Here is a 26,021-nt window from a genome sequence, read left to right as displayed (position 1 = left end):
CTTACTCGTACCGTCTGGCCACAGCGTCCACAGCTTGATGGGGAATTGTGTGTGGAAAAAATATTTCCTACGGTTTTGTTTTCAATCTGCTGTGGGTTTGATGGGAGTGCCTCCTTGTTTTAGTAGTATTTGAAGGGGTAAATAACTGTCCCGCCCCATCCCAGTTATGATTTTATAAACATCAGCGCTCCATTCTTCCCATTAAAGATGTTACGCTGGGAGAGTGCTTCCTTCCCGCTGATTTCCCTTCTCTTCACAGAAGCAGCTGTATGAAGAATACCTGCGGCAGAGTATCGGGGAGCAGGACCTGAGCTGAGAGAGAAGTCAGATCTTTACCTCCCTCGCTGGAGGCAGGCGGACACAGGGATCTGAGGTGAAAGGATGGACACACAGCTGCCACCACTCTCTCTCTCTCTCTGCAGAATGGAGAAGCAGCGCTGATGCTATGGGTCCCATCTTATATCCAATCTCCTGCCCATCGGTGCTGTCTCTGCACCCTCTTACCTGGCTCTGGAGAAAACAATCCTGCCCTAATCTCTCTCTCCTACCTGTCACCTCCACATCTCTATGCAAGGGGAAGGAATGAAGATTAGAAACTCCGCAGCCCTCTCCTTGCACGAGGGATGCTGCCCAAGATGTGTCTGGACTGATCTGGGTACGTGCAGGCAAGTAGGGTTTGTGCCTGCCTTTAGAGCAAGACGTCTGACCTGCTTTCTCTCCTTGAGAATCTCAGAAGCTGTGAATTTCCTGACACTGACCCTGTGGTGGGAAACCCTCCCCCCTCATCCCTGTGACGTAGCCAATGCTTGTAATCTGACTGCCTTAAATGTGAGATCAGACTCTTACCCTGAGCCATGGGAGAAGCTGCCCGTTGTGCAGATAGCTGTAGGAGCATTTGTTTCTTTTCCTCCACTCTTTACTGTATGACAAGTTTTTCACCCCCAAGTTGTAAGAATAATAACTCTGCCCTTAGCTAGAACATTGTTCTCTCCCCATGTTAGGAAGGGAATATTTCACTACCTGCATCTAAGGATAATCTGACATGGACTGCAGCTCCTCTGGTAGGGATACTGCCGGTTGTGTGATATCAGCTCGAGCCTTATACAGCCCTGCGACTGCAAGGCAGGCAGCTCCCAGTCCTCAAGGGCTGCAAACTGAGCAGATTTTCAGGATATCCAATGAATAGGCATGAGAGAGCTTTGCATGCACTGCTTCCATTGTATACAAATTCCTTGTGGATATCCTAAAAAGATGACTGAGTTGTGCCCTGAGGACTCTTGAGAAGACTGGTCTACGCCCATGCTATTGTGAATTGTTCCCCTCCCCCACTGATTCTGACTTCTTTATCATACAGATTTCCTCTGTCTGCCTTCCTTCTCAAATGAAACATTTTCTTACAGTTCTTTATGGTAGGGTTTAGGAACTCTAGGCCACTAATGCATCTGGTTTTTAGGATATCCTTGCTGAATATGCATGAGATGTACTACCTCCATAGCTCATGCATATTCAGTGTGGATCTCCTGAAAACCAGATCTGTTTGTGGTACTCCAGGACCAAAGGTGCCTAGCCTTGCTTTTATAGGATGATTGAGTGTTTATTTTGTAGCAGTGGCTTTCTCTCCCTGCTCAGGCCTTATCCTGAATAAGCTGTGATAACTCTCTCCAGTCCTCACTGCCTCTACAGCAGGGCCTCCCAAACCTGTTGATCCCACAGCCACAGTAAATATGCATATCATGGAGACTCGGTATATGCAAATTTCTCATGCATATTCATTAGGGATATCCTGACAGTCTGACTGCTGTGGGGTCCCCCAGGACAGGTTTGGGAAGCCCTGCTCTAGAGAATCCATTGCAAGCTAGCTGTGATGTGCAGTGGCAGCTGCCACTTATCCCACTGCGGTCTCATTCTAAGATAGTGGTATTCACTTCCAATCCCCAGGGTCACGGATGGGGTTTCAGCATATCTTTAATGAAAATGCATGTCAGGATTGCATTCACCTCAGTTGTATTCAGATCTGTCTCATGCATATTCATTAAAGATATCTTGAAAATGTGACCTGTTTGTGGCTTTTGAGGCCTGTCCATGAATACCACAACTCTTAAGACAGCAAGACTAAGTATGAAAGATCTCTTTAAGGAAGCGAGTGCACGGTGACTCTCCAACCACGCTACAGCTCAGTGCCAGCATATTGCAGAGGTCTTGACTACCTTTTGAGGCCATACCTTTTTCCACACCCCCTTAACTATGCAGCTCATAATGTAAGTGCCTCCTCTTCAGCTTTAGGTTTCAAATAGCAGTAGCACCACCCAGCTCCTGTGGATTTCAACAGCAGTGTAGTAAGTGCTGCAACTACACTCTTTCACTGAGCCACTGCTGCTGGGGGTTAGGGGCTGTGCTGCTTTTCCAGCTCAGAATTCTGGCTTTAAGCAAGAACTCTTGGAGGACTGCTAATACCATTCGTGAGAAGCCTTCTGCTTATTCCACCAGCAATTTCATATATTTGCACTGTGAGAGGGTTTGGCTTGTGTGGGTTATGAGGGCCTTGGGCCATCTTTCACTGGCCGAGGACCACAGCTCCTTGTATTTTATAACCACTGGGGGACTGGATGGAACCTACAGGCAGCTGTAGCTTCCCCTTTTGTAGTGTAGTATTTTTGTACAAATGCAATAAATGTTTTCAATTGAATGAGTATAACTTGACCACTTTAATTTCATTTTTTTTTTCTTTATTGCCTGCTGGCTTTGGAGGATTGTTAGTAATGGGCACACTGATAAAGAATAATCCACTACAGTGGGGAGCAGGCTATTAGATCTGATGGGAGCTGCAATGTGACAAGTAAAACCAAAAAAGAACTCTTGTACAAGATTTGTTTTTTTGCACCACTCTTTATTTTACATAGAAGTAAAACAAAAGCTAGGAAAAATAACCTATGCCCATCCCAGAAATCATTACATGCTGCATGTGTACATGAATACCACTGTCTCGATTCCTGGTAGTGATGGGACACCATTTACAGGCTCCTGATTATGTATAAAAATTATTTTACAGCTTACTACACAAACGATCTGATTGCACACAAGGTGCAAAGTAGAAACTTGCAGACAAGCTGTGGATTAATCTCCCTGACAAGCCTGCACGAAAGAGAGCTGTTTTACCCCACACACGGTTTTCATAATGTTTACAGTTTAATGTCACACAAATCTACAATAGTCTAAATTAAAACTAGATTACTTAAAAAATCACTTCAAAAAGGTCTGAAGTGATCCCCATTCCCCACTATTTTGCCTTACTGCGTTAATCCTGGTTTTATCCCACTGCACCTGGAGACTTGTAGCTCTGCTACACAGGTTATGACAGATTTATATTTCCAATGGAGCTGATGCAATAAGACACATGCTGAAAACTGGTGCTCATATTGAGCGCCTGGTTTCCTAACACACTTCCCTGGGCCCCCGATGCTGTATTTAAGTGAGGAACTGCATAAAAAGGGTACACTAGGGAATTGTGTCCCTGTAGTGCTCCAATGCACTAGGTGCCCACCTTGCAATGGGAGCTCAATACGAGTGTCCATTTTTTATCTTACTTCTTCAAGCTAATTTAAATGCTCCTTGCTATGGGCATCTTACATGTGTGGCCATAATTTTTGTAAATCAAGCCAGTATACATTTATTTTTCAACAGTGCAAGCAGTAAATTTAAGTGTCTAAGTATGAGGATACAGGGGGCTGCTTTTTTTTTCTTAAGCCCTTGACTCATGAATTGACTTTACTCCACCGCTGTGGAGTAAAGTTGAATTTACAGCATTAAGAAGAATGCGTTGGGCACCCAACACTTTCCTGCATTGGAAGAAGAATAGCTAATAGTGCCCATCACATGTAAATTCCACATAGATGAGGCTATTGGCTATGCATTTGTTTGCGTGGGTGTTTTGGACACGCTCATTTTCTTATTGCATCAGGTGCTGATCTAGGCATCCAAAATGTGTGCTAAGCTGAATGCATTTTATTGCATCAGCCCCAGGGGGGTGAGGGGAATAAAACCAGGACTGGCTCAGCTACTTCCCTAATGACAGCCCGTTAGTGACTAATCCTCAACCATCTATCACACTACCTCTCCTTGAAGCTCCTCCTGCATGCAAAGGGAGTGCTGGGCTTTGTTCTTCCTTGACCTCTCTCTGCCACTGCCTGAGGCAGAAGATCTCCATGCAAGCCTTCTGCCACCTTAAAATAATAAGCTATTCTCAAACAGACTGAGGGTAAGAATGCTGAGCTTGTACAGAACCTTCATTTTCTTCCCCCTGTTGCCTTCAGCCTTGATCCATGGCCACCGCCAGTGGTGAAATCACCGCGTCTGAGCCGTTACAGATCCAAAGTTGCATTCCGAAGCCAGAGCCGTATTTCTAGAAACCTGAGAGTACAGTCCGGTTTGCCTTTGAGAGTCCAAAGAGAAAAGGAGAATGTCAAAACCCTCTCTACCATTTTACTGCTCTGTCCTATCGCCTCATTATTACTCCCTGCATGCTAGACCTTTGTGGTCCACTAGCTTTCTTGTGACTCCCATCTGTGACCTATTCTGCTCTCACCTGTGTCTCTCTCACTCCTGCACGTTGTGGTCCTTCTTCTTGGCCTCTGTCCGCTGCAACTTGTCTACAATTTTGCGCTCATGCCCACAAGGATTGCTGCGATTGGTGTTCTCGCTGGCCTCTTTCTTGGTGCGTCCTTTGCGGCTGGCCCCACCTGGCAATAAGAGAAGCAGATTAGTCAATGGTGAGATTCCCAGGCTGCAGCTGTGCACATCAGTTCACACAAATATACCAATAGTTGCTCTGCCCAAGTAGTGCACAGTCCCACCCACAGCTGCCTGCACCAATCATCTAAGCCAGCAGTGGTGCCTTGGCTGCATCCTCCTCTGCCCAAGACCTGACTCTTGCTATGAACCACATAATACAGTCACATCCCATGCAGTTCAAACGGCAAGCTGGGCCCCAGTAGCAAAGGAGGAGGATACAGTCCCAAACTGCTGCTATTCCTAAGCAATAGGAGTTGTTTGTGCATGTAAGAAAGGAGATAAATAAGATGGGTAGATGAGACAGGATTAGTACTGTGTGTGAGCATAGGTGCCAAGTAAGAATGAGAATGAATCCTTGTTTTCCCTTCATCTCCTGAATTGATCTCTACTTTTTTTTTTTCTTTAGATAGATTTAGTTCACACCTTTTCAATGGTAGCTCAAGGTGAGTTTCATCCAGGTACAGAAGGTTTTTAAATCTAAGGGGCATATTTACTAAAGGTTTACTAAGCATTTTTCCCAAAATGGGAGAAAATAAGAGCCCTAACAGGCCAATGCAATTATCTGTGCATTAAAGAAAAGGTGGGATTTCAGTGCAGTTTTAACTTTTGATGCAATAAACTAATACCATGCTAATGCATCAAGAGTTAAAATAAGTAGGTTGACTGGAAAATGTGCATTCGGCACAGGCAGAACACACATTTTCTCTCTGGAAGGGGGCACGGAATCGCTTGAAACATCAGTGGGAGATAAGTACTTATCTGACTAGCGGTTAGCCTGTGCCACTTTGCCAGATGATGACGTTTTTCAGAAGTGAAATTAAATGTATTTTTTAAATGTTCAAATATATGTATATAATTTATACAAGTATGCTACAGAAGTGTCCCAATTCTTGCCACAGGAAACGGGTACTGTGTGCATGGTGTAGACTGAGTAGCCCTAAAGAAAACTTAAGGCATAAGAAACCGGGTCAAACCAAGGGTCCATCAAGCCCAGTATTGTTTCCAACAGTGGCTAATCCAAGTCACAAGTACTCAAACATTAAAACCTATCACAAGGTTATTGTAAGCCTTGTGATACAGGGCCATGATGTGAAGGGAATAGCAGCAGCATCTCTAAAATCCATGCACTACCTACCTAACTAGAACACATTTTTTGCTGGGTCTTTAAACTGTTTCCCAACCTCCACGGACTCGGTTTTTTTCAATCACATAAATCGTTATGATGGCTTTACCGAATGACGCTATATAAAACTCAACAAATAAACACTAAAGTTTAAAGAGCTCCCTACTTCTTTCACAGGCGTAATGACTACCATCTCGATTTTTCCTACAGAATGATTTTATGCAAGCGCCATGGTGCTCCGAGGAGTTTATTGAGATATTTCTCCCAAACCTCAGTTATAAGAGACTGAAACCTTTTTTCACCCACCCTAATTCCTGTGCCTCATCTGTTACTGGAGGCATCTACTTTAAGAACTCGCCCTCTCTGTAAAGCGCACCCAGCTCCTGTCTGAGAAACTCAACAGCGTTGCAGGCTGCGAGGTCGAGGTCATTTGTTAGCCTACCCAATTCAATAATACCACAGACTAAAAGGTCTAAGGGACTGCCGATCCCAGCCAGAGGAGATCCACTTGGCTCGGAGCTTGTTGAAAGCGCTTTTATTCCTCTGGGTGGAAGAATTTCGCAAGAGTGGATCTTGTTTACACATCAGAGCCGTTCCAGTGGCGCCTCAAATAACATAAAATAACTTGTGGAAGGTTTTCGCTTGCACTCAAAAAAAAAAAAAGTCTGGCGTTCTCCTGATAAATAAAAAAATCTTAAAAGATCTGAAGATGTAAGACTCTATGTCCGGGCGGGATCGGACAGAGGCGAGAGGGGAGGAAGCCACTTACTAGTGTAGCGATCGGTCAGGTTGTAGAAATCGTATTCGTCGAAGTACTGGACCTCAAAGGCTGTGGGCTGCAGCTTCCCGGCTTCCACGAACGAGGTGCTCATGGCTGAAACGCTGGCGGGGCGAGACGGCAAAGCTTGCTGAGAGCGCCGCACCACCCGATCGCCCTTTCTGCGCTGTGTACGCTGCTCCTGCCTTTGTCCTCGCCTTATATACACACTGTGCTGGCCTGGCCTCTCCCCCTCCTCCAGTTGCATCAGCCTCTTGGGGGTCGGGCTGGGATTCGCGGTGCTTGCCAAGCATTGCGCCATCCCTAGCCCCAGCCCGTGACTGCCTGTCTATGTGGAAGCGCGTGACGGGAGCACGTGCGCATGGTACACAAACAGCAGGCACGCGCAGGCCACTCTCTGACTCACCCACGTCTCCTCCGCTGCAAGCAGGAGTAGAAGAGACCCCATTATAGCTGGGGGTCCCGCCGCACTTGGTCTGTGTGTCCCAGCATACGCCAGTCTTTCCTGGCTTCCTGGTGTTAGAAGTGGTACTGCACCTTCTCAGGAAATTATACCGTGAACGCAAAGTCCGGGCGTCACACACAAGTAGGCACACCCTCACAGCAGTGTGCCTTTCAATGTATACATTTATCAGCCTAAGCAAGCCCCCTCCCTGGTCTACCCCACTTTCCCCTCCCCAATAACTCCCTCTGTGTTTTTACAAATTCCCTTTCTTGGTCATTCCCTGTTCCCTTTGTCCAGGTGCTGCTCATCTCATGCCAACCTCTTTTCTTTACTCCTCCCCCACCCCCCTCCCCTTACCTTCTCTTCTGGGGGTCCAGTAGCCAATTACTGAACCCCTTTGTCCCTGCTGTGCTTATCTCCCTGACTCCTTCCACTTGTTCAATCCTGTTCCTGACTCTCCTCCCTTTTCCCTACTGTATGTGCAAATGTCCTTGCCCAATAAGATACTGTTCATGATGCCTTCCTCTACCTGCAGTTTCTAAGTTACGTTTTCTGTGCAAAAGTCCTTGCTAAAGCCAAGTGCAGGGAGGGAGGTGGGGTACAGTCTTATCTCTACTTGCCTCCTTCCAACTGCTAAAAGAGCAACATTTCTCTCTCTCTGACAATCTGTCATTCACATGCATCCTCCCCTGTCTATACTATATGTGCTACTCTAAGCAGATTGTGGTTTCTAATTTGTTCTTATGCCTTATTGTTATTGTTGCCAAGAGGGGGTTGCTGAGTTCCTGCTTATATTCTGCTAAGCTAGTTTCTAACAGTTTCTAGCAACTTGCAGTTTCTCTCATTAGCTCTTTATGAAAAGTAAAATAAAATGCAAAATAAAAAGGGAAAAGAGGTACAGTTCTTAACCACTGAAATAGCAACATTAGTAGGTCTTTGCTCACACTGTTGGTGAAGTCCTATATGTCAGTGCGTAAATAATTTAAAAAGAATAAAAATAGAATAACTGTTGGGAGTGGGACCCATTAGGTCTGCATGTGTCCCAGAGAATATCCACTCTTCTACACTTAAATCTTTCCCGTGTTCCTGCTGCTGTAGTGCCTGAATAATTTACAAAGAAAATGTACACTAATTGTTACCTCAGTTCTATGCCACGTCTGGCTGCACTTTCTGTAATTGTAAATGTGTGTTCAATCACATAACCTTCATATGCTGACTTTTAATCTGTAAAATGGTGGAGGGGAGGGGAGGGAGTTCAAGAATAGAGTTGAAGGAATAATAATAATATTGCCAGTTGAAATCTGCAAAAGATTTGCAGTGAAGTCAGTATGGTTATTGTCTGTTGTGGGGTTTTTTGTTCTTTACCCCCCCCCCCTCCTCCCATTCCCATCAGTAACTCCCTCTCCCCCTCCACCTATGTGTGTCACACACACACATATTTTATATATATAATTTCCACGCCCCCAGCTTTCTCTACCAGCAAGGCCATCAGAAGGGCAAGGCGGGCAGCTGTGCCATCTGAGGAGAAACCCACCCTTTACTTCCCAGGACACTGTTTAACCAGGTGCAGTGGCATCTCTAGACAGAAGTATTTGTGGGGTAAGCCAAAGTGACATTTCCATACATCATGCCACCTACCTCCCCCGCCCCACTCCTAGTCCCAACCTTTAAATTAGCTATAAAGACACTACAAGAAAAACTACCAAAGGCTTGCTATACATAAAGAAACCCCCATCCAGTTTCATCCACCCTGTAAAACTACCATTGCAATTATATGATAGCATCATTCAACAAATTCTTCTTTATGGGAGTGAAGGAAGTTCATACAGGATGGGCCAGAATGAATCTCAACATGAACCCTTCACTTCCAGTTCTGTAACATACACTCTGCATCCACAAAAATTCCACCAACAACAGACCTAGGATGTTTCCATGCAAATCAACAAAAGTATATTCAAGTTGTGGTGTCAGCTCAGGAACAGCAACACACACCCCTTCCATTCCACTGCCAGACACTTTGTGAAGAAACACGTATTTTCTTATGTTGGTTCTGAGTCTTCCCCCCCTGGATTTTCATTCTGTGACCCCTAGTTCTACCGTTTCCTTTCCAACAAAAAAGGTTCAAAGTTTGTGCATCATTAAATCCTTTCAGGTATCTGAAGGTCTGTATTATATCCCCTGCACCTCCTCTCTTCCAGGGTGTATCCTGTATTAACTCTCAGAACTCAAACAGAAAAAAAACTCTACCTATGAAAAGTCAACACTAAATATTACATCAGGCCCTAGAACACCTATTGTGGAAACAGAAAAAAATGGACCTCTACAGAGCACTACATGAGAGCTATATGCTAGTCGAATCTTTCTCCTCAGTCACATATTCAGAACTTGTACAGACTTCTCACCTAATACAGACTAAGGGACCATAAATTAGAAACAAAAACATGCAGACTGAAATGGAAACTTTGAGAAGCCAGACACCATGAGCAGTGCAATATTGGTGAAAGTGAAACAAAAATATATTTTATCCTATAATTTGCAAAAGAGATGCATGTTTCCTGAATCTGACACATTCCAATCCCTACAAACTGAAATTTTTTTTTTAAGTTTGTGGTCTGGGCTTTTTATTTTTCTAATTGGGCTGGTGCCAGTCTCTCTTTTCCAGTTTCCTCAAGTCAGTCTTCACCTAAGTCCTTTTCCAGGGTACCCTTTCCATTTTTTGTATCTATGTCTTCTTCTCTTCCTTCTCTCCAACTGTTTCTGACATTGATCTTTCATCTTTTTTCTTCAGTTCTCTCTTCTCTGCCTTTCTATCTACTCATAGCTAAATTTTACTCCTCATTCTCCCCTTCTCTCACACTCCAGTCCTGTCTCTCTCACCTCTCATCTACCTATCAGTTTTCCATCTCCCACTTTTGCCTCCTCCCCAGTTTCTTCCTCTGTCTCACTCCTTCCCCAGCTCCCTCTCACTCATTCCCTAGTTCTCCATTTCCACCCTCTGTACTTCTCTCCTAAGCTCTCATCCGCTTTCCTCTAATTCTCATTCTCTTATCAGCCCCAGCTCCTTTCTTGTCCAGTGTCATGGGGCAAGGCAGGATATCAGCATTCTCTCCTGCTTCCCATCCCCCAAAAGAACACAGTATGCAAAATTGGAAATTAACATGGCCGTGGTTTATTAACAATATCATTCCTAAGCCTGCCAATCAACAATTATCACCCCTCCTTTCCCCCAAGTCTGTATGCCACCACTTCCCAATGACATACAACTCAAACCCCCTCTACTCAAGACCACCCCCGCCACTTGCCAGTTTTCCCTACCACGTCCCAGCAGGAAGCACCTGTAATAATGCAGTGACCACACTGCCAAGCAGCCACGTGTAGCAGCCCCCCCCCCCATAACTCCCCAAGGGTTAAAATTAATCATGTACACTTTGAAGTGCTGAAAAGCAGAATATAAAAAACTAAATAAATAAATAAGTAACAACTTACCAACTTAGGCTCGGGTTTACCGCCACAAACAAGGATTATCTAAATAGCTCTTGTTCCTCCAAACCTGTGGCCAGTCCCACCTTACATATAAAAAAACCAACCTCTTTAAAGGCTCCTGAGGTGCATTGTTAAATAAATAAGACAATACCCACATCCGACAAATGCATGCCATCAGAACTATACAGTCCTACACATGCATCAGCCCAATCATGCTGAATCTGAAAACCCTTTTTCAACCCCCACGCTTCCAAACTTCTACCTGAGCACAATGCCTGACCACCCAAAACGGGTATTTGGCATCATATTCATCAGGAATACAAAATCTTTCCGAGTTGCTGCAATTAGCCCCCTACAACACCAAGAATTTACATTATTACCCCCCCAAATGCACAACGATGACTGCTAGACTATGATGACTCCTTTGTAAGTCCATAATAATGGGAAATAACTGGTTCTAAATCATCCCATAATGTCCAAACCAGCAAACCCGCTGACCTTCTGCAGATAAACCAAGATGTGCTCCGTATGGTCTCGTCAAAGCCCTTCTATATGCCCAATGGACAAATGAGTGGTCCACAACCCAGGCATACTCACAATCAATGCCGCCCATCCCTAACCCTGCAAGAACAAAACACAAACAGATTGACCACCCTTTCTTCATAAACCCCTATATCCCATGCCCAGTTTATCTCCCCGTCCTGACATAAGCAGCAAATGCCTTGGAGTGCCACAGACCAATACTTCTAATTTGCTCCTGAGACATCCCTGCCTTTGTTGCACTAGTAACCGTGCCTATCTGAAAAGAATGTGTTTATACATCCCAATCCAACTTGCCAATGATCAAGCGCAGCACACTAGTGAACCGAAACCACGTCAAGGACAATTCATCAGCATGCATTAAAAAATGCCCCCCTTTATCTGGTCTCACTTGTAAAAAAGCCTGCACACTCCACACTGGACAAATCAGAGAATGAGTCATACATCCCAGCCGAACCCACTGCCCCTTGCCCCTCTGATCAGTTTTAGACTGATGAATACATAAACGTACCTGATCATTAAACATATACACATGTTCCATCAGTAATCCTCTGCTTCCCGGGTTTACCACCAACTCCGCAACTAGTTCTCCCATCCTCATGGCACCAAAAAAAGGCAAAGACAAACACCATTCAAAAAAGTAATACCTCATACAAGGACCAACAAACAGCCAACAAGTAACCCAATGTGGCCAACAATTCCATGGGCTGAATAGGCTTCCAAAATCACTCCTCAAGTTCCCCCCCCCCCCCCCCCCCCTACCACCTGTCTGCCAACCAGCCAAAAGGCATATAACACAAAAATGTATTGCTGGATTATCTCACCCTAAAACCTTCTGAAAGAAGGAAAACCCAAACACCTGTGCTCTCACAGTTGCTAACAAATAACCTGTCCACTTAGTCCACAAAATGGATTGCACCATAGCTGAATCACCCACTAGTCCACCTCTCCAACCGTGAGCCTACAAGAAACTAGCAACAACACCTTGTCCTTTGGAATAGGAAGCCCAGGTTGATGATGCCATAGATGTTTTAATCATATCCCATGCTCCTTCATTCCAAACTGCCAGAGGTACTCCGGAGTTTGAGGAGCCAAAGCCCGAAAGATGTCCCACTTTGAAAAGGAAACAGCATCAGCAACTGAGTTATCGAATCCAGGAACATGCCTCGCAATAGCAGTCATATTCCAACGAAGACACAATAATACCAACTTCCGCAACAATGACAACACCCACTGACATTTGGCCAACTCCTGTTTATAACCTCAACCACTCCAAGGTTGTTACACCAGAACAGAACTTTCCTATCTTGAAGAAGATGGCCCCACAATGCCAAGGCCACTACAATAGGAAATAACTCCAGGAAAGTTATGTTCTTCATAATACCTGACTTATCCCATGACTGCGGCCATTGACCCAATAACCTCGCCTCATTCCAATACACTCCAAAACCAGCAGCTCTCACCACATCCGTATACAGCTCAATGTCCCGTTTGAAACCTGCTTGGCTTACATAATACAAACCCCGTTAAACGGCTCCAAAAATTCAGCCCATACACCCTGTTCTTCCCTGATTCTATGAGATACTAATAAAATGATGCCCCGCCTTCACACCTGCAGTTGAGGCCAACAATCTCCAAATGAATGCTTGACCCATAAGAATTACATGTCACGTAAAATTTAAAGATCCGATTAACGACTGCATCTGACGCAATGTCACCTTCTTGGCTGCTTGAACTAAATTAATTAATTCTCTAAGTCTCTGCACCTTTTCAACCAGTAGTCTAGAGACACCATGTCGTCAGAATCCAGCTTTATGCCCAAAAATGTAATCTTTGATACAGGACCCTCTGTTTTTTCAAGAGCCACTGGGATACCAAAACTCTGAGCAACTTCCAGGAACCCTTTCAACAGATTACTACAAGTACTCGTCCCTGCCGCACCGACAAACAAGAAGTCATCTAAATAATGTAAAACGCTGGGCAAACCTGTCACCTGAACCATCACCCAGTGCACGAATGTACTGAATGCCTCAAACAAAGCGCAGAACACTGCACAGCCCATAGGCGAGCAATGATCAACAAAGTAACTGCCTTGAAAAGCAAAAACTAGTAATGGGACGCAGTTAGGATGAATGGGCAACAAGCTGAAGGCTGATTCTATGTCTGCTTTGGTCATAAGAGCCCCCTCGTCACCGCCGCGTCAAAAGATGTATAACGAACTGAGCACTTGGCCTTGAGCACAAAATCATTTACTGAATGTCTCGGAGGGAGCAACAAGTTAAGTATCAATCTATGTTTACCAACCTCCTTTTTAGGAACTATTGTTATTGGCAAAAGGTGCATCAACCAGAATGAAGGAGAATCAAAAGGCTCCGCAATACAACCCATAGATATTTCCGACCTTAATTTCTCCTATACCACCGATGCAAAATGTGTAGCAGACTTTGTATTCTTAACCATACCCCCAAACCCCAGGCCCTCATAAGGAATAATAAACCCTTTACCAAATCCTTCCTTTAATAACTCCAAAGCTCCCTTATAGGGATATCTCACGCCATTCTTACATCGCCTCCAAATGAACAGGTGTCAGAGCTAAAGAAGCTAAACTGTTACGGCTTGGCTCCATGCCTAACCAGTCCTGAAGGTTTCTTAATGCACTTGCTAGCTGGGTGCCCAGCTCTGCATATGGAACAGGCGTGCATGAATTTACAGTCAGGGAATAAGCAGGACATTTTATTAAATCTCCAGCAGAGATCAGAAGACCTTGACAACGGTTTTCCCATATTACTGACCTTTGGGACCCACCCTGACTCACGAAAGGAACTCGCCTGAATACCACCTCTACCTGTCTTATTACCACCACCATGACCTTCATTAGTCATCTGAATTAGCCATAAACTAATGTCCTGAGTCCCCCATGACATATGACGATTTCCCCGATTTCCCTCCATTTTATCCCAAAACCTTTCATTGTAATTAAGTCATGCCCACCCCTCATAATCCTTATAAGCTCCCAAAATGCTATCCCCATAAGCCAACAAAGGCCCATATTGTGATGGATCAACATGCCCCACCATGTTCACAAGCTGTAAAAAACAATGAACCCAATTCAAAATATTCCTGGGAACTTTATTGGATGCCCCACTGTTCTTCTCCTTTTTACCCTTCTTTTTTCCCTTCCTCATCCCCCCTCTGCCCCTCCAATAGTTGAAAAATATCAATGTAACGCCTCTTCTCAATTTTCTTCCTTGAACCCCTTGGGACCCCCTCCCACAATTCTGTTAATGCAACAGAAAGTCTGTGTAATGTGTCTTGGATGAGAGCATGATGTCTTGACGAGAAAATCTTACTCTTACAAATGGAACAGGTTTACGTCATGGTGCTCTTCTCAGTCCCTTGACCCCTTTACCGGTTACTGTCCCTACTACCCCTAACTAATCAAGGGTAAAAAGGAGAATCACGAGGTTTTTGGACTATCTCAGGCACTTATCAGTGTCAGGTCTCAAAACGTCTTCCATCAGAATGCATGTCAGTGCAGTAGCCGCCTTCCATAAAGATGTCGGGTATGTACCCATATCAGTACAACCCCTTGTAACATGTTTTCTGAAGGGCTTGCTTCACCTCAAGCCTCCACTGCGTCCTCCGGCCCCTTCTTGGGACCTCAATCTGGTTTTGGGTCGGCTTATGACACCACCATTCAAGCCTCTTCAATCCTGTGATCTTCGCTATCTCACATGGAAAGTGATTTTCCTTCTGGCAATCACTTCAGCTCGCAGAGTTAGTGAATTACAGGCTCTAGTTACCTATCCGCCTTACACTAAACTTCTGCAGGACCGGGCAGTACTCCGCACTCACCCTAAATTTTTGCCTAAGGTAGTTTCAGACTTTCATCTCAATCAATCCATTATACTACCTACCTTTTTTCCCAGGCCCCATTCCAATCCAGGAGAACAGGCTCTGCATACCCTTGACTGCAAACGGGTCTAGCGTTCTACCTAAACCGTACAGCTGCCCACAGGAAAAGCACTCAATTGTTTGTCTCTTTCCATCCTCTCAAATTAGGGCAACCTGTGGGTAAGCAGACTCTCTCCTCCTGGTTGGCGGACTGCATATCCTTTTGCTATCAGCAAGCGGGCATTCCACTTCAAGACCGTGTTAAAGCACACTCTGTGAGGGCCATGGCGACTTCAGTAGCACACCTACGCTCGCTGCTGCTTCCTGACATTTGCAGGGCTGCCACCTGGAGTTCTCTCCATACATCCACAGCCCACTATTTTTCAACTATTGGAGGGGCAGAGGGGGGATGAGGAAGGGAAAAAAGAAGGGTAAAAAGGAGAAGAACAGTGGGGCATCCAATAAAGTTCCCAGGAATATTTTGAATTGGGTTCATTGTTTTTTATTAAATAAACATACACATGCTTACTGTGACTCCTACATCGCTCAAAGCTTCAACAGCAAGAGGTAATGGAAAAAAGGATTTGCACTCACAAAGAGGGGAGTAGCTGGCTCGTTACGGTGGTTACTACCCCAAACCAAATGTGCCTGATACTTCACTTTCAATGCATATCCAGCATGGCTCTCTGCTTCAACGGCAGGGGAGAAGAAAAAAAAACCAACAAGGGCTGTACAACATAGTCTAGGTAAAACAAATAAGCATGGGTGTAGCTTGCTTATCGCGGCGGTTACTGTCCCTACTACCCCTAACTAATCAAGCTAGATATTTCACTTGGATGCAGCTCCATCACTGCTCTCTACATTAATGGTGGGGGTGGAAGGGGAATAGAACAAGGAGCTAAGAGAAACAGATAAGAATGAGAGAATAAATGTGTGAGGCTTGCTGGGCAGACTGGATGGGCCATTCGGTCTTCTTCTGCCGTCATTTCTATGTTTCTATGTTTCTATATTGCTTGGACAAAGCCGGAAGACAAGATTCCATCTTTGGCCAATCTGTCCTGCGTAACCTATTCACAACTTGACGTACCAACACCCTTCCGCCTGCCCGTTAGGGTTCAGGATGCCCTCGGCCAAATTCCACCCCAGTTGTTGTGCCTGTTACACATCTTGGGTACATTTAGTGCATACTCGGACATCCTCAGCTTGGTACGCACCCATATGTGAGGACTACCATCCTGCTTGTCCTGTGAGAAAGCAAATGTTGCTTACCTGTAACAGGTGTTCTCACAGGACAGCAGGATGTTAGTCCTCACGAAACCCGCCCACCGCCCCGCAGTGTTGGGTTCGTAACGTTTTCTTATTTTATTTTTTGGCACTACCTGTAGCTTTTAAACAAGACTGAAGGGGGACCCTTGCTGGCTGCAGGGTTAGTGCCATACTGGGCATGCCCAGTAGGGGCCAGTCAAAGTTTTGGAAACTTTGACAAAAGTGTTCCGTGATTGGGCTCCATCCTGTGATGTCACCCATTTGTGAGGACTAACATCCTGTTGTCCTGTGAGAACACCTGTTACAGGTAAGCAACATTTGCTTTATCCCCAAACTTGAAGTCAATTCTGCTCCTGAAGGTCATGATCCTCCCATTCCCATTCCACTCCAAGAACTTTACCCCCCTTTTTGCTCTCCTTTAGAAATCCCCTTCCCATCCCTAGTACTGCACTCTGCTGCCTTTAACCCCTAGCCAATATCCCCCTCCGCTTTGCACATCTGCAAAACTTCCTGCACCTCCCTGATGCCACTCTGCACTGAAGTTGCAGGGAATTCATCGCTGTCCCCACCTTGAACCCAGATAAATCATAATAAGGAGGACCAACAAGCCTGGCTGCATCTGGAGTAATGTTTACCACATACCACCACTTCTGCTGCCCGCCACCTCAGGCACAACAGGCATCCTCCCTACTTCCCCTCCATAAATGAAAGCTGCCCGCACAGGACTTGTACACAGGACCAGCCCCATGCCCATAGGCAAGTCCCTAGCATCGCCTGAGCCCGCCCTGGCCATCATACCACCCACGACCGGCCCACCAGACCGAACATCCTGTTAGAATCAGGCTTATTGGGGGCCCCACCATGTGAGGCGGAACAATGGACAACAAGCTCTGTCTGAAAACTATCACCTGTCTGGTCCAACATCTTGCTTAAGCCTCTTTCACCTTTTTTCATTAAGAACATAAGATCATAAGAAATTAACATACTGAGTCAGGACAAGGGTCCATCAAGCCCAGCATCCTGTTTCTAACAGTGGCCAATCCAGGCTACAAGTACCTGGGAAGTACCCAAAGTAGATGCCAGTAATAGTAGTGGCTGTTCCCTAAGTCAACTTGATTAATAGCAGTTAATGGACTTCTCCTCCAAGAACCCAAACCTTTTTTAAACCCAACTACACTAACTGCACTAACCACATCCTCTGGCAACAAATTCCAGAGTTTAATTGTGCGTTGAGTGAAAAAGAACTTTCTCTAATTAGTTTTAAATGTGCTGCTTGCTAACTTCATGGAGTGCCCCCTAGTCCTTCTATTATCTGAAAGAGTAAATAACCGATTCACATCTACCCGTTCTAGACCTCTCATGATTTTAAAGACCTCTATCATATCTCCCATCAACCGTCTCTTCTCCAAGCTGAACAGCCCTAACCTCTTTAGCCTTTCCTCATAGGGGAGCTGTTCCATCCCCTTTATCATTTTGGTCTTCCTTCTCTGTATCTTCTCCAGTGCACCTATATCTTTTTTGAGATGCGGTGACCAGAATTGTACACAGTGCTCAAGGTGCAGTCTCACCATGGAGCAATACAGAGGCATTATGACATTTTCCGTTTTATTAACCATTCCCTTCCTAATAATTCCTAACATTCTGTTTGCTTTTTTGACTGCCGCAGCACACTGAGCCGATGAGTTTAAAGTATTATCCATTATGATACCTAGATCTTTTTCCTGGGTGGTAGCTCCTAATATGGAACCTAACATCGTGTAACTACAGCAAGGGTTATTTTTCCCTATATGCAACACCTTGCATTGTCCACAATAAATTTCATCTGCCATTTGGATGCCCAATCTTCCAGTCTCCTAATTTATCACAATCCGCTTGTGATTTAACTACTCTGAATAATTTTGTTTCATCTGCAAATTTGATAACCTCACTCGTCATATTCCTTTCCAGATCATTTACAAATGTATTGAAAAGCATTGATCCAAGTACAGATCCTTGAGGCACTCCACTGTTTACCATTTTCCACTGAGAAAATTGACCATTTAATCCTACTCTGTTTCCTGTCTTTTAACCAGTTTGTAATCCACGAAAGGACATTGCCTCCTATCCCATGACTTTTTAGTTTTTTGAAGCCACTCATGAGGGACTTTGGCAAACGCATTCTGAAAATCCAAATACACTACATCTACCAGTTCATGTTTATTAACCCCTTCAAAAAAATGAATAATTTGTGAGGCAAGACTTCATTGTTCCTTCACGATGTGTCTTCCCCATCACCCTCGCTGGACACAAATACCACCTCAGCCAGCCTCTAGACTGCCTGAAGCACAGGAGGCCCAAGGGACACAAACACCGCGAAGAAAATTTCAGGCCGACATCACCGCAGCCACCAAGGATCTGAGAGGAAAAACGGCTCTTCAATCCCACCGGGAAAAAAGGTAAAGAAAACACGCCTCTCCCCACTACCCAAAAGCCATCATGACACAGACACAACTAATCAGGAGCACCTATGGAATTAGACTTTTTGTAATGCGTATTGGATGTGAGCTTGGCCCTTAAAAAACCATGAACTAACAGAATTACCATTACAATATAGTAAACTTCCCATACCAAAACAACCCTAACACCCTTATCTATGAAAAGGCAACACTGCACAGATTACACTAATAAAAGCTCTTATTAGGAAACTAGGCTGTTATAGATCCCTACACAGAAATTACATGCTAGCAAAATACCTCACCTCGGTCACATATCCAGAACACAGAGATACCCTGATCAAATACAGAATAAAGAGATCAGAAAGTATAAACAGAAACGTGCTGAGAAGAACTGAACTGGAATCCATAACAAGCCATCTTCTATATGCAGAGCAACAATGGAAAAATAGAAACATTGCCATTCTTCATAAAACATTAAATAAAATCAAGAAATATAAAACAATCATAATAGTAAAGTCATATTCATAAAAAGATTATTTCAAACCAGTTAATGAACAGAATATTGAAAATTTCCCAAACACCAAACAAATATTTTAAAAAATCTGATGAATAAAACATTTTCTATTCTTCCCCTCCAAAAAAAAAAAAAAATCAAAAGAGCAGAATCATCAAATTATACCCAATAATTAAAACTAATAAAGATTTCAAAATTGCTCTCTATACCTGGTATTTGATTTCCAGTCACCCTGAGATTGTTGTGGATTGGCGGAGGTAGGGCCGCCCAAATTTTATCGTCTTACTCACATATGCACAATAACACATTCATTCTCTCACTCCCTCTTTCTAACATACACAGGCTGCCTCTCTCTCACCCTCACATTATGTGTGTGTGTATGCGTGCCTATGAGAGCCTATATGTAACACATTGGCTCTCGCAGGCACACAAACACACAAGCTCTCACACAGACACATTTATAGGCACACAGGTTCTCACACAGAAGCTCTCACACAAACACATACAAACAGGCTCTCTGACACACACAGGCTTTCACTCATACATATAAGCTCACACACACACATGGTTTCTTGTTATCATCGGGCTGTGGTGGGATGACCTCCACCATTGTCCCGTGGGCCTCCTGTGCTGTCTTCGGGCCATGCTGGGATGAGCTCCACCATGGCCCCACAGGCCTCCTGCTATCTTCGGTCCATACAGCCTTCCTGCTCGGGAAATTTGATTTCAAGTCACTCTGAGATTGTCATGGATTAGTTTGGGGAGGGAATGGTACAACTTTATCCTCTCTCTCTCACATATCTATATTCTCTAAGACACACAAACATACTTTCTTACTCACACATCCTCACACACACGTTCTCTCTCACATGCTCTCTCACACACATACATGCACACACATTCTCTCTGTCCCCAGAACATACAAACAGAGGCTTCCTTGGGCCTGCACAGCTTCTTTCGCACATACCCATGCAGTCTTACATGCTGTTTTCTCACAGGCACACATGCTCTCTTACATGCTATTTGCTCACACATATGCTCTCTCACACACACACACACACACACAAACACTTGCTCTCTCTCTTCCCGGAACATACCAATAACAGAAACCTCTCCTTGGGCCTGTGCAATGCCTCTCACACATACATACACATTCTGTCTTACATACTATTTACTCATTCACATACTCACTCTCTCTCTCTCCATGGAACATCAGCCTTCTTTCTTCAGCTGTGTGGCTCCACTGACACAACAGCCTCCTTGCCACACAGCTCACAAACGGAAAAATCATCTTTTGGCCAAGCAGCCCTTTAGGTGCAACCAGGGGTGGCTCAAGGCAATCTGCTGCCTGAGGCGAGGGAAGAGATGTGCTCCCTCCACCCCGAGGCCTGGTGCAGTGTAAGTCAAATCACTGAGATAGCAAGGAGGTGGTGTCCCCCTTGGAGTCTGGTCCTCTCGATGATTTTAAATGGTGAAGAAGTGCACAGGCAGGGATGAGAGTTCCCAGAGGTGTAGCAGATAAGAGTTTCAGGGATATTTCTAAGAAGCTGGCAATTCTGCCACACTTCTTAAGCCTACCATCTACATCCCACCATTCCCCAGCATTTGCACCCTGGGGAAGTGGGAGATGGACGAATGGTGAGGGTCTATGCGTGGCGCATCTCTTACAGCCAATGCAAGGGTATTAGGTGCTTGGTGAACCTTACAGCCTTGCTCTGCCCCACCCCAAGCTCTCACCACAAGCAATTAAAAACTATGCACAACAACAACAGACTTTACATGAAAAAGGACTTTCAAAGTATAGTTTTCTGATGTAAAAATATCACTTAAAACAACATGGCACTGCTGTGATGCCAGAGAGGAGACACTGCAAAAAAGACACTTGGAGCCCATATTATATTAGGCTTATTGTAAAAATGTGTTTGATTTGGGCTTAGTCCTCAAGAAAGCCATAAATAAACTGAATTACAATTATAATATAGTAATCATCCCTTACCAAAATTGCACTAACATCCAGCACTCAAGAAGTAAGAACCCTACCCATGAAAATGCAATAATTCAAATATTTCACCAGGCCCTAAAAAAACAATACATCCCCTATTAAGAAAACAGAACAAGTCAGGTTGTTATAGATCCCTAAATAAAAATTACACAGTAGCAGAATACAACACTTCCATCACACATTAGAACACAGACATTCACCAAATACAGAATAAAGTGACCATAAAGTAAAAATAGAAATATGCAGACAAAAATTGAATTGGAAATTGCAAAAGGCCAGACTCTGTATGCAGCGCAACAATGGAAAAACAGAAATATCACCATTTCTCATAAAACAATAAAATCAGGAAATATAAAACATCAATTTATTTATTTATCTATTTATTTTTATATACCGTCAATCTGTGGACAATCTAGACAGTGTACAATTAGTCATATAGATAAGAAAATACATAACAATGCATCGTAAAAAACAAGGTTAAAAAGTAATCAAAATATAAACAGTGCATTACTTTGTAAAATAATAAAAATAAATAAATAAAAATACAAAACTTAAAACAACCTAGCAAGTAAAAGAAAGTAAAAATTTAAGTAAAAACAAAGTAAAACAAATATCAAGTAAAGCCAGGTGTTACAACTTTAAGCAAGGAAACAGCTTAGTGGGGGATCCAACAAACATATTGATTATTTCTTTGCTGCTAATTCATAGGCATTTTTAAATAGTAATGTTTTCAGCTTTTTTCTAAAGAGTTTCATGTCCTTTTTTTTCTAAGCTCCTCGGGTAATGAGTTCCATAATTTGGAGCCTGCAACCGAGATAGCCCGTTCTCTAACCTCTGATAGATGTGCCGTTCTGATCGATGGTATTGATAAAAGACACTTATTAGCTGAACGAAAGTTCCTTTCTGGAGTGTGAAGATGTAATAAAGCGTTTAGCCATTCAGTTTGTTTGTGATGTATAGATTTAAATAGAATACATAGAGACTTATACTCAATTCTTTGCTTTATCGGTGGCCAATGTAATTCAATAAAGGTTGGGGTGATGTGGTCAAATTTTTTTTCCCCCACATAACACTCTTGCGGCTGCATTCTGGAGAAGCTTCAGTGGTCTAAGATGGCACCCAGCTATTCCAGGAAATAAAGCATTGCAGTAATCAAGGGTAGAAAAAAGCAAAGATTGTAAAACAGTTCTGAAATCGTTAACATCTAACAAGGGCTTAAGCCGCTTTAAAATTTGTAATTTAAAATAGCCATCTCTAATTTTATGTCTCTATTTAATCTAAAATCAGAATCAATTAAAATACCAAGGTCTTGTACTTGACTTGAAGATTCAGTCTGCATGAAATTGGTATTAAAATGGAAAGTTTTACTAAAATTGGACTTTCTGCTTAATTCTGTCTTTTGATTGTTTAAAATCAATTTCATATGAGACAAAGGTTGTCTAATTGAATTTAAATAGATTTCAAGTTCCTTTAAGGTGTCCTCCAAAGTATTTTTTATAGAAATTAGAAGTTGAACATTGTCAGTGTAGATATAGTAGATTAGTCCTAGTCCAGACAATAATTTACAAAGTGGCAAGAGATAAATATTGAAAAGGGTTGCAGATAATGCAACCCTTTTTAATATTTACTATCATGAATTTTTTTAGTGTAATATACTCGTTTCACACGATTTATTTCTATAATAAAACCATACTAATAAAAAACATATTTCAACACAGCTGACAAACAGAATAACATTCTACAATTAATTTCATATTAATTCATTAACTTTTAAAAGTTCCCAAACATCAATAAAATGTCAAAACAGCAGATACATCAAACAACATCCAAAAATAATTAAAATTAATAAGTATAAAAAAATGTCCAGCTTTCCATACCTGGGAGCTTTGATTTCCAGTCACCCTGAAATTGCCCTGGATTAGCAGGGGAAAGGGTGAGGACTCCACACAACTTTGAGCCTTCTCTCTCACATACACACACTTTCTAACACACATATGCTCATTCTCACATACATGTTTGCTCACATTTACACATGCTGTCACACACACACGCTCACTCTCACATGCTGACACACTCGCTCACATTCCCATATGCTCTCACACACACTCACATGCTCTTTCACACACAAGCTTGCTCACAATCTCACATACACACTCACATAAGCTCGCTCGCATGCTTATTCTCCACGTTCTCAAACACTTGCTCACACGCTCCCCTTTCCCTTCCTTCTCACTCACCCCTTCTCTCCCCTTTCATCCTCTCACTCTCAGCCCCCTTTGCTTTCCTTCTCTCCTTCTTCTCAAACACTCCTTACCTCCTCCCTTCCCTCCCCCTTCTCTCCACACTTTTCACTCAATCCTTTTTCCATTCTCTCTCACTCACACTCACCCGCCCCCTTCCCTTAAACCCCACACACCAGATCTCTTTTTTCTTCCTGCCCGCAGGATGTAGGATCCCCACAGGCACTTCAAAATCCAGCACAGGCCCAGGATCCCCACAGGCATGTCTAGCTGCTGCTGCTGTCAGCTTCTTGCCCGTGGGGCCTGGGATCAGCTCGGGCATGTCATAACTCTGTGCAACCGCCACCGCTATCTTCTTTCTGCTCACTGGGCTATGATCCCCGTGGCACATCATAATTCCAACTATCCCAGTGTCTTTTTTCTCATGGGGCCTGGGACCCCTGCGGGCATGTCATAAATCCATTCCTCTGCTGCCATCTTCTTGGAGGGGCTGGATCCCTGTATTGCATCAGCCTGAGACAGGGGTCTCTTTGCTTCAGTCACGTGGCTGAAGAAAAGAGACCCTTGTCAGCTGGGCCACGAGGCAAAAAAGAAAAAGTCAGGCAGCCCAAATGACAGTGGCCTTTTCTCTTCAGCTGCAAGGACCCACCAACAGGGGCCTCTTTCTTTTCTGTGGCCCAGCTGACAGGGATCTCCTTCTTTTCCGCGGCCCGGCTGACAGTGGCGTCTTCTTTTCCTCCGCACGGCCCGGCACTAGTTAGCCCTGCAACCTCGTGACTGGCCTGACTGGACCACCGGGACCTGCCTGAAGCCCCGATAGGCCAATCCGCTCCTGACACCCTTCCCCCTGTTGGCACCTGGGGCGGACTGCCCCCCTCGCCCCCACCTTAGCACGCCTCTTCCTTTACTCATCCTCATCTGGCATGATCCAGCTTCCTTTTTCTGTCTTTTATCCCTTTCTCACTTTCCCATTTCCCTTCTTTTACCTCCTCCCAAACTCCATTTCTACACAATCTCAGTCCTTTCACAGACCTGTTCTTTGTCCTCATTCTCTCATCCCCTATATCTTTACACTGCTTCTCAATCTATTCCCAGCCCCTCCAGATCATTCACACCGTTTCTCCACCACTCCTTCCCCCAGACACTCTTCCCCTTTCTTCCCCCTCCCTCCAGCTACTCTTCCCCTTCTCATCCACTTCAAACATATTTTTCCCCTTCTCATCCTCTCCCTGCAGACACTCTTCCCTCCTCACCACCTCCTTAACAGACTTCTCCCATTTTCACCCTCTCACTTCCTCGGCTCTTCTCACTCTCTCCTCTTCAAAGGCAGTCCTCCCTTCTCACCACTTCTTCCTACAGGGGCTCTTTCCCCCTTATGACTCCCTCTCATCAGATGCTCTCACCCACTTATTTTTCTTCAGAGGCTCTTCCCCCTTCTCACCCACTCTCCGTATCCCTGCACATCACGATGTCTCTTCCACTGGTGCTGTGCATGGCCGGCCCCTGTGATTAATGGGACACTGCTATTTACCCTCCTGATACTCCTCCTCACCCCCTGGGCCGCCAGCAGGTGCAATATTTAATTGCTCTTCATTTGCTTCCAGGTGACCAGTATCCTAGTATGAGCAGCATGATCCCGCAATTCATAGCATGAGATTGGTCCTGCAGCAGCAGGAGATGATATGCGAATAAATACTGCTCCACCATGTACATTCTGAGTGTGTTAAACCTTTCTTTATAGTTTTTCTTTCATGCCCTGTATCGTTTTAGTAGCTGTTCTCTAAACTGTTTCCACAATCTTACAAAGATTTGACCTCCAGAACTGAACACAGTACTCAGTCAGTTTAGGATCTCACTAGTGACCTATACAAAGGCAATATGATCCCTTTTTTCCTGCTAATGATACTATTATTTATGTGATCGTGTCCCAAAGAATTCAAATGGTCTGACACACATCAGCAGGCCTTTGCAGCAACAGCCCCTTCCCTCTGAAACTCCTTCCCAGAGGAATTGTGCCTAATTCAGAACTGCCTCCATGTCAGAAAGCTGATGAAAGCCTGGCTTTTCTGCCAGGTGTGAGAAATAAACACAACTGATGAAACAAACCATACACTCTTGACTCAACTCCAGAATCCAGAGCAAAATCATTGCTCCACTATGAGAAATATGCTCAAGGGCCAAAGAAAGGATTCTGCAAAACAAATACTTGGAGCGGCATAACGAAGAAATTGGAGTCTACAGAGCAATCAGGACAGTGAAATTTAAGATAAGTGTTATTTATTTGTTGAGTTTTATATACCGTCATTCAGTTAACCTTGTTCACTAAATATACAGGAAGAGCTAGAAAGCATTCCTTAAAAATAACAACTTTTAATAAAAAGGAGAATAAATTTTCTATTAAAAATCTAAAAAGATAAAAGACATATAAAAAGATTTTAGCTTAAAGTATTTTTGGATCATAAGCCTATGGTTAAAAAAAAAAAATCTCAGGTGTGCAATTCACTTTTAGTGAT

The 26,021-nt window shown here is 43.9% G+C and overlaps 2 protein-coding genes and 1 long non-coding RNA gene across 4 annotated transcripts in view; 1 reads left to right on the top strand and 2 right to left on the bottom strand.

The window, feature by feature from the left end:
• The window catches only part of LOC115094226, a 39,924-nt gene extending 37,234 nt beyond the window's left edge, over positions 1 to 2,690 (top strand). For both annotated transcript variants that reach the window (XM_029607053.1, XM_029607052.1), the window contains exon 12: positions 260 to 2,690. In XM_029607053.1, coding sequence (XP_029462913.1) covers positions 260 to 316 — 57 coding nt within the window. In that variant the 3' untranslated portion in view covers positions 317 to 2,690. The remainder of the gene's footprint in view (positions 1 to 259) is intronic.
• A 680-nt stretch (positions 2,691 to 3,370) lies between these two features.
• NUPR1 (nuclear protein 1, transcriptional regulator) lies at positions 3,371 to 7,005 on the bottom strand. Its single transcript, XM_029607054.1, has 3 exons — positions 6,681 to 7,005; positions 4,583 to 4,736; positions 3,371 to 4,429 (listed from the first exon to the last, which is right to left on the bottom strand). The coding sequence occupies exons 1-2, from the start codon at positions 6,988 to 6,990 to the stop codon at positions 4,594 to 4,596; spliced, it is 453 nt and encodes a 150-aa protein (XP_029462914.1). The 5' UTR covers positions 6,991 to 7,005; the 3' UTR covers positions 3,371 to 4,429; positions 4,583 to 4,593.
• Positions 7,006 to 21,774: 14,769 nt separating this feature from the next.
• Positions 21,775 to 26,021, bottom strand: part of LOC115094225 — a 29,570-nt gene continuing 25,323 nt past the window's right edge. Inside the window, exon 3 of the long non-coding RNA XR_003857512.1 lies at positions 21,775 to 22,391. This is a non-coding gene — a long non-coding RNA (uncharacterized LOC115094225). The remainder of the gene's footprint in view (positions 22,392 to 26,021) is intronic.

The sequence above is a fragment of the Rhinatrema bivittatum genome, chromosome 6 (assembly GCF_901001135.1).
Source record: "Rhinatrema bivittatum chromosome 6, aRhiBiv1.1, whole genome shotgun sequence".
NCBI classification, from domain to species: domain Eukaryota; kingdom Metazoa; phylum Chordata; class Amphibia; order Gymnophiona; family Rhinatrematidae; genus Rhinatrema; species Rhinatrema bivittatum.
This window is presented reverse-complemented; position numbering and strand designations above follow the sequence as displayed.

Bases quoted from the DNA above. Each gene is read 5' to 3' on its own strand.
- NUPR1 (XM_029607054.1), bottom strand. From the start codon at position 6,990: ATGGCGCAATGCTTGGCAAGCACCGCGAATCCCAGCCCGACCCCCAAG. The intron at 4,737-6,680 runs GTAAGTGGCTTC...TCTTATTGCCAG, and splicing joins CCTGACCGATCGCTACACTA to GTGGGGCCAGCCGCAAAGGA.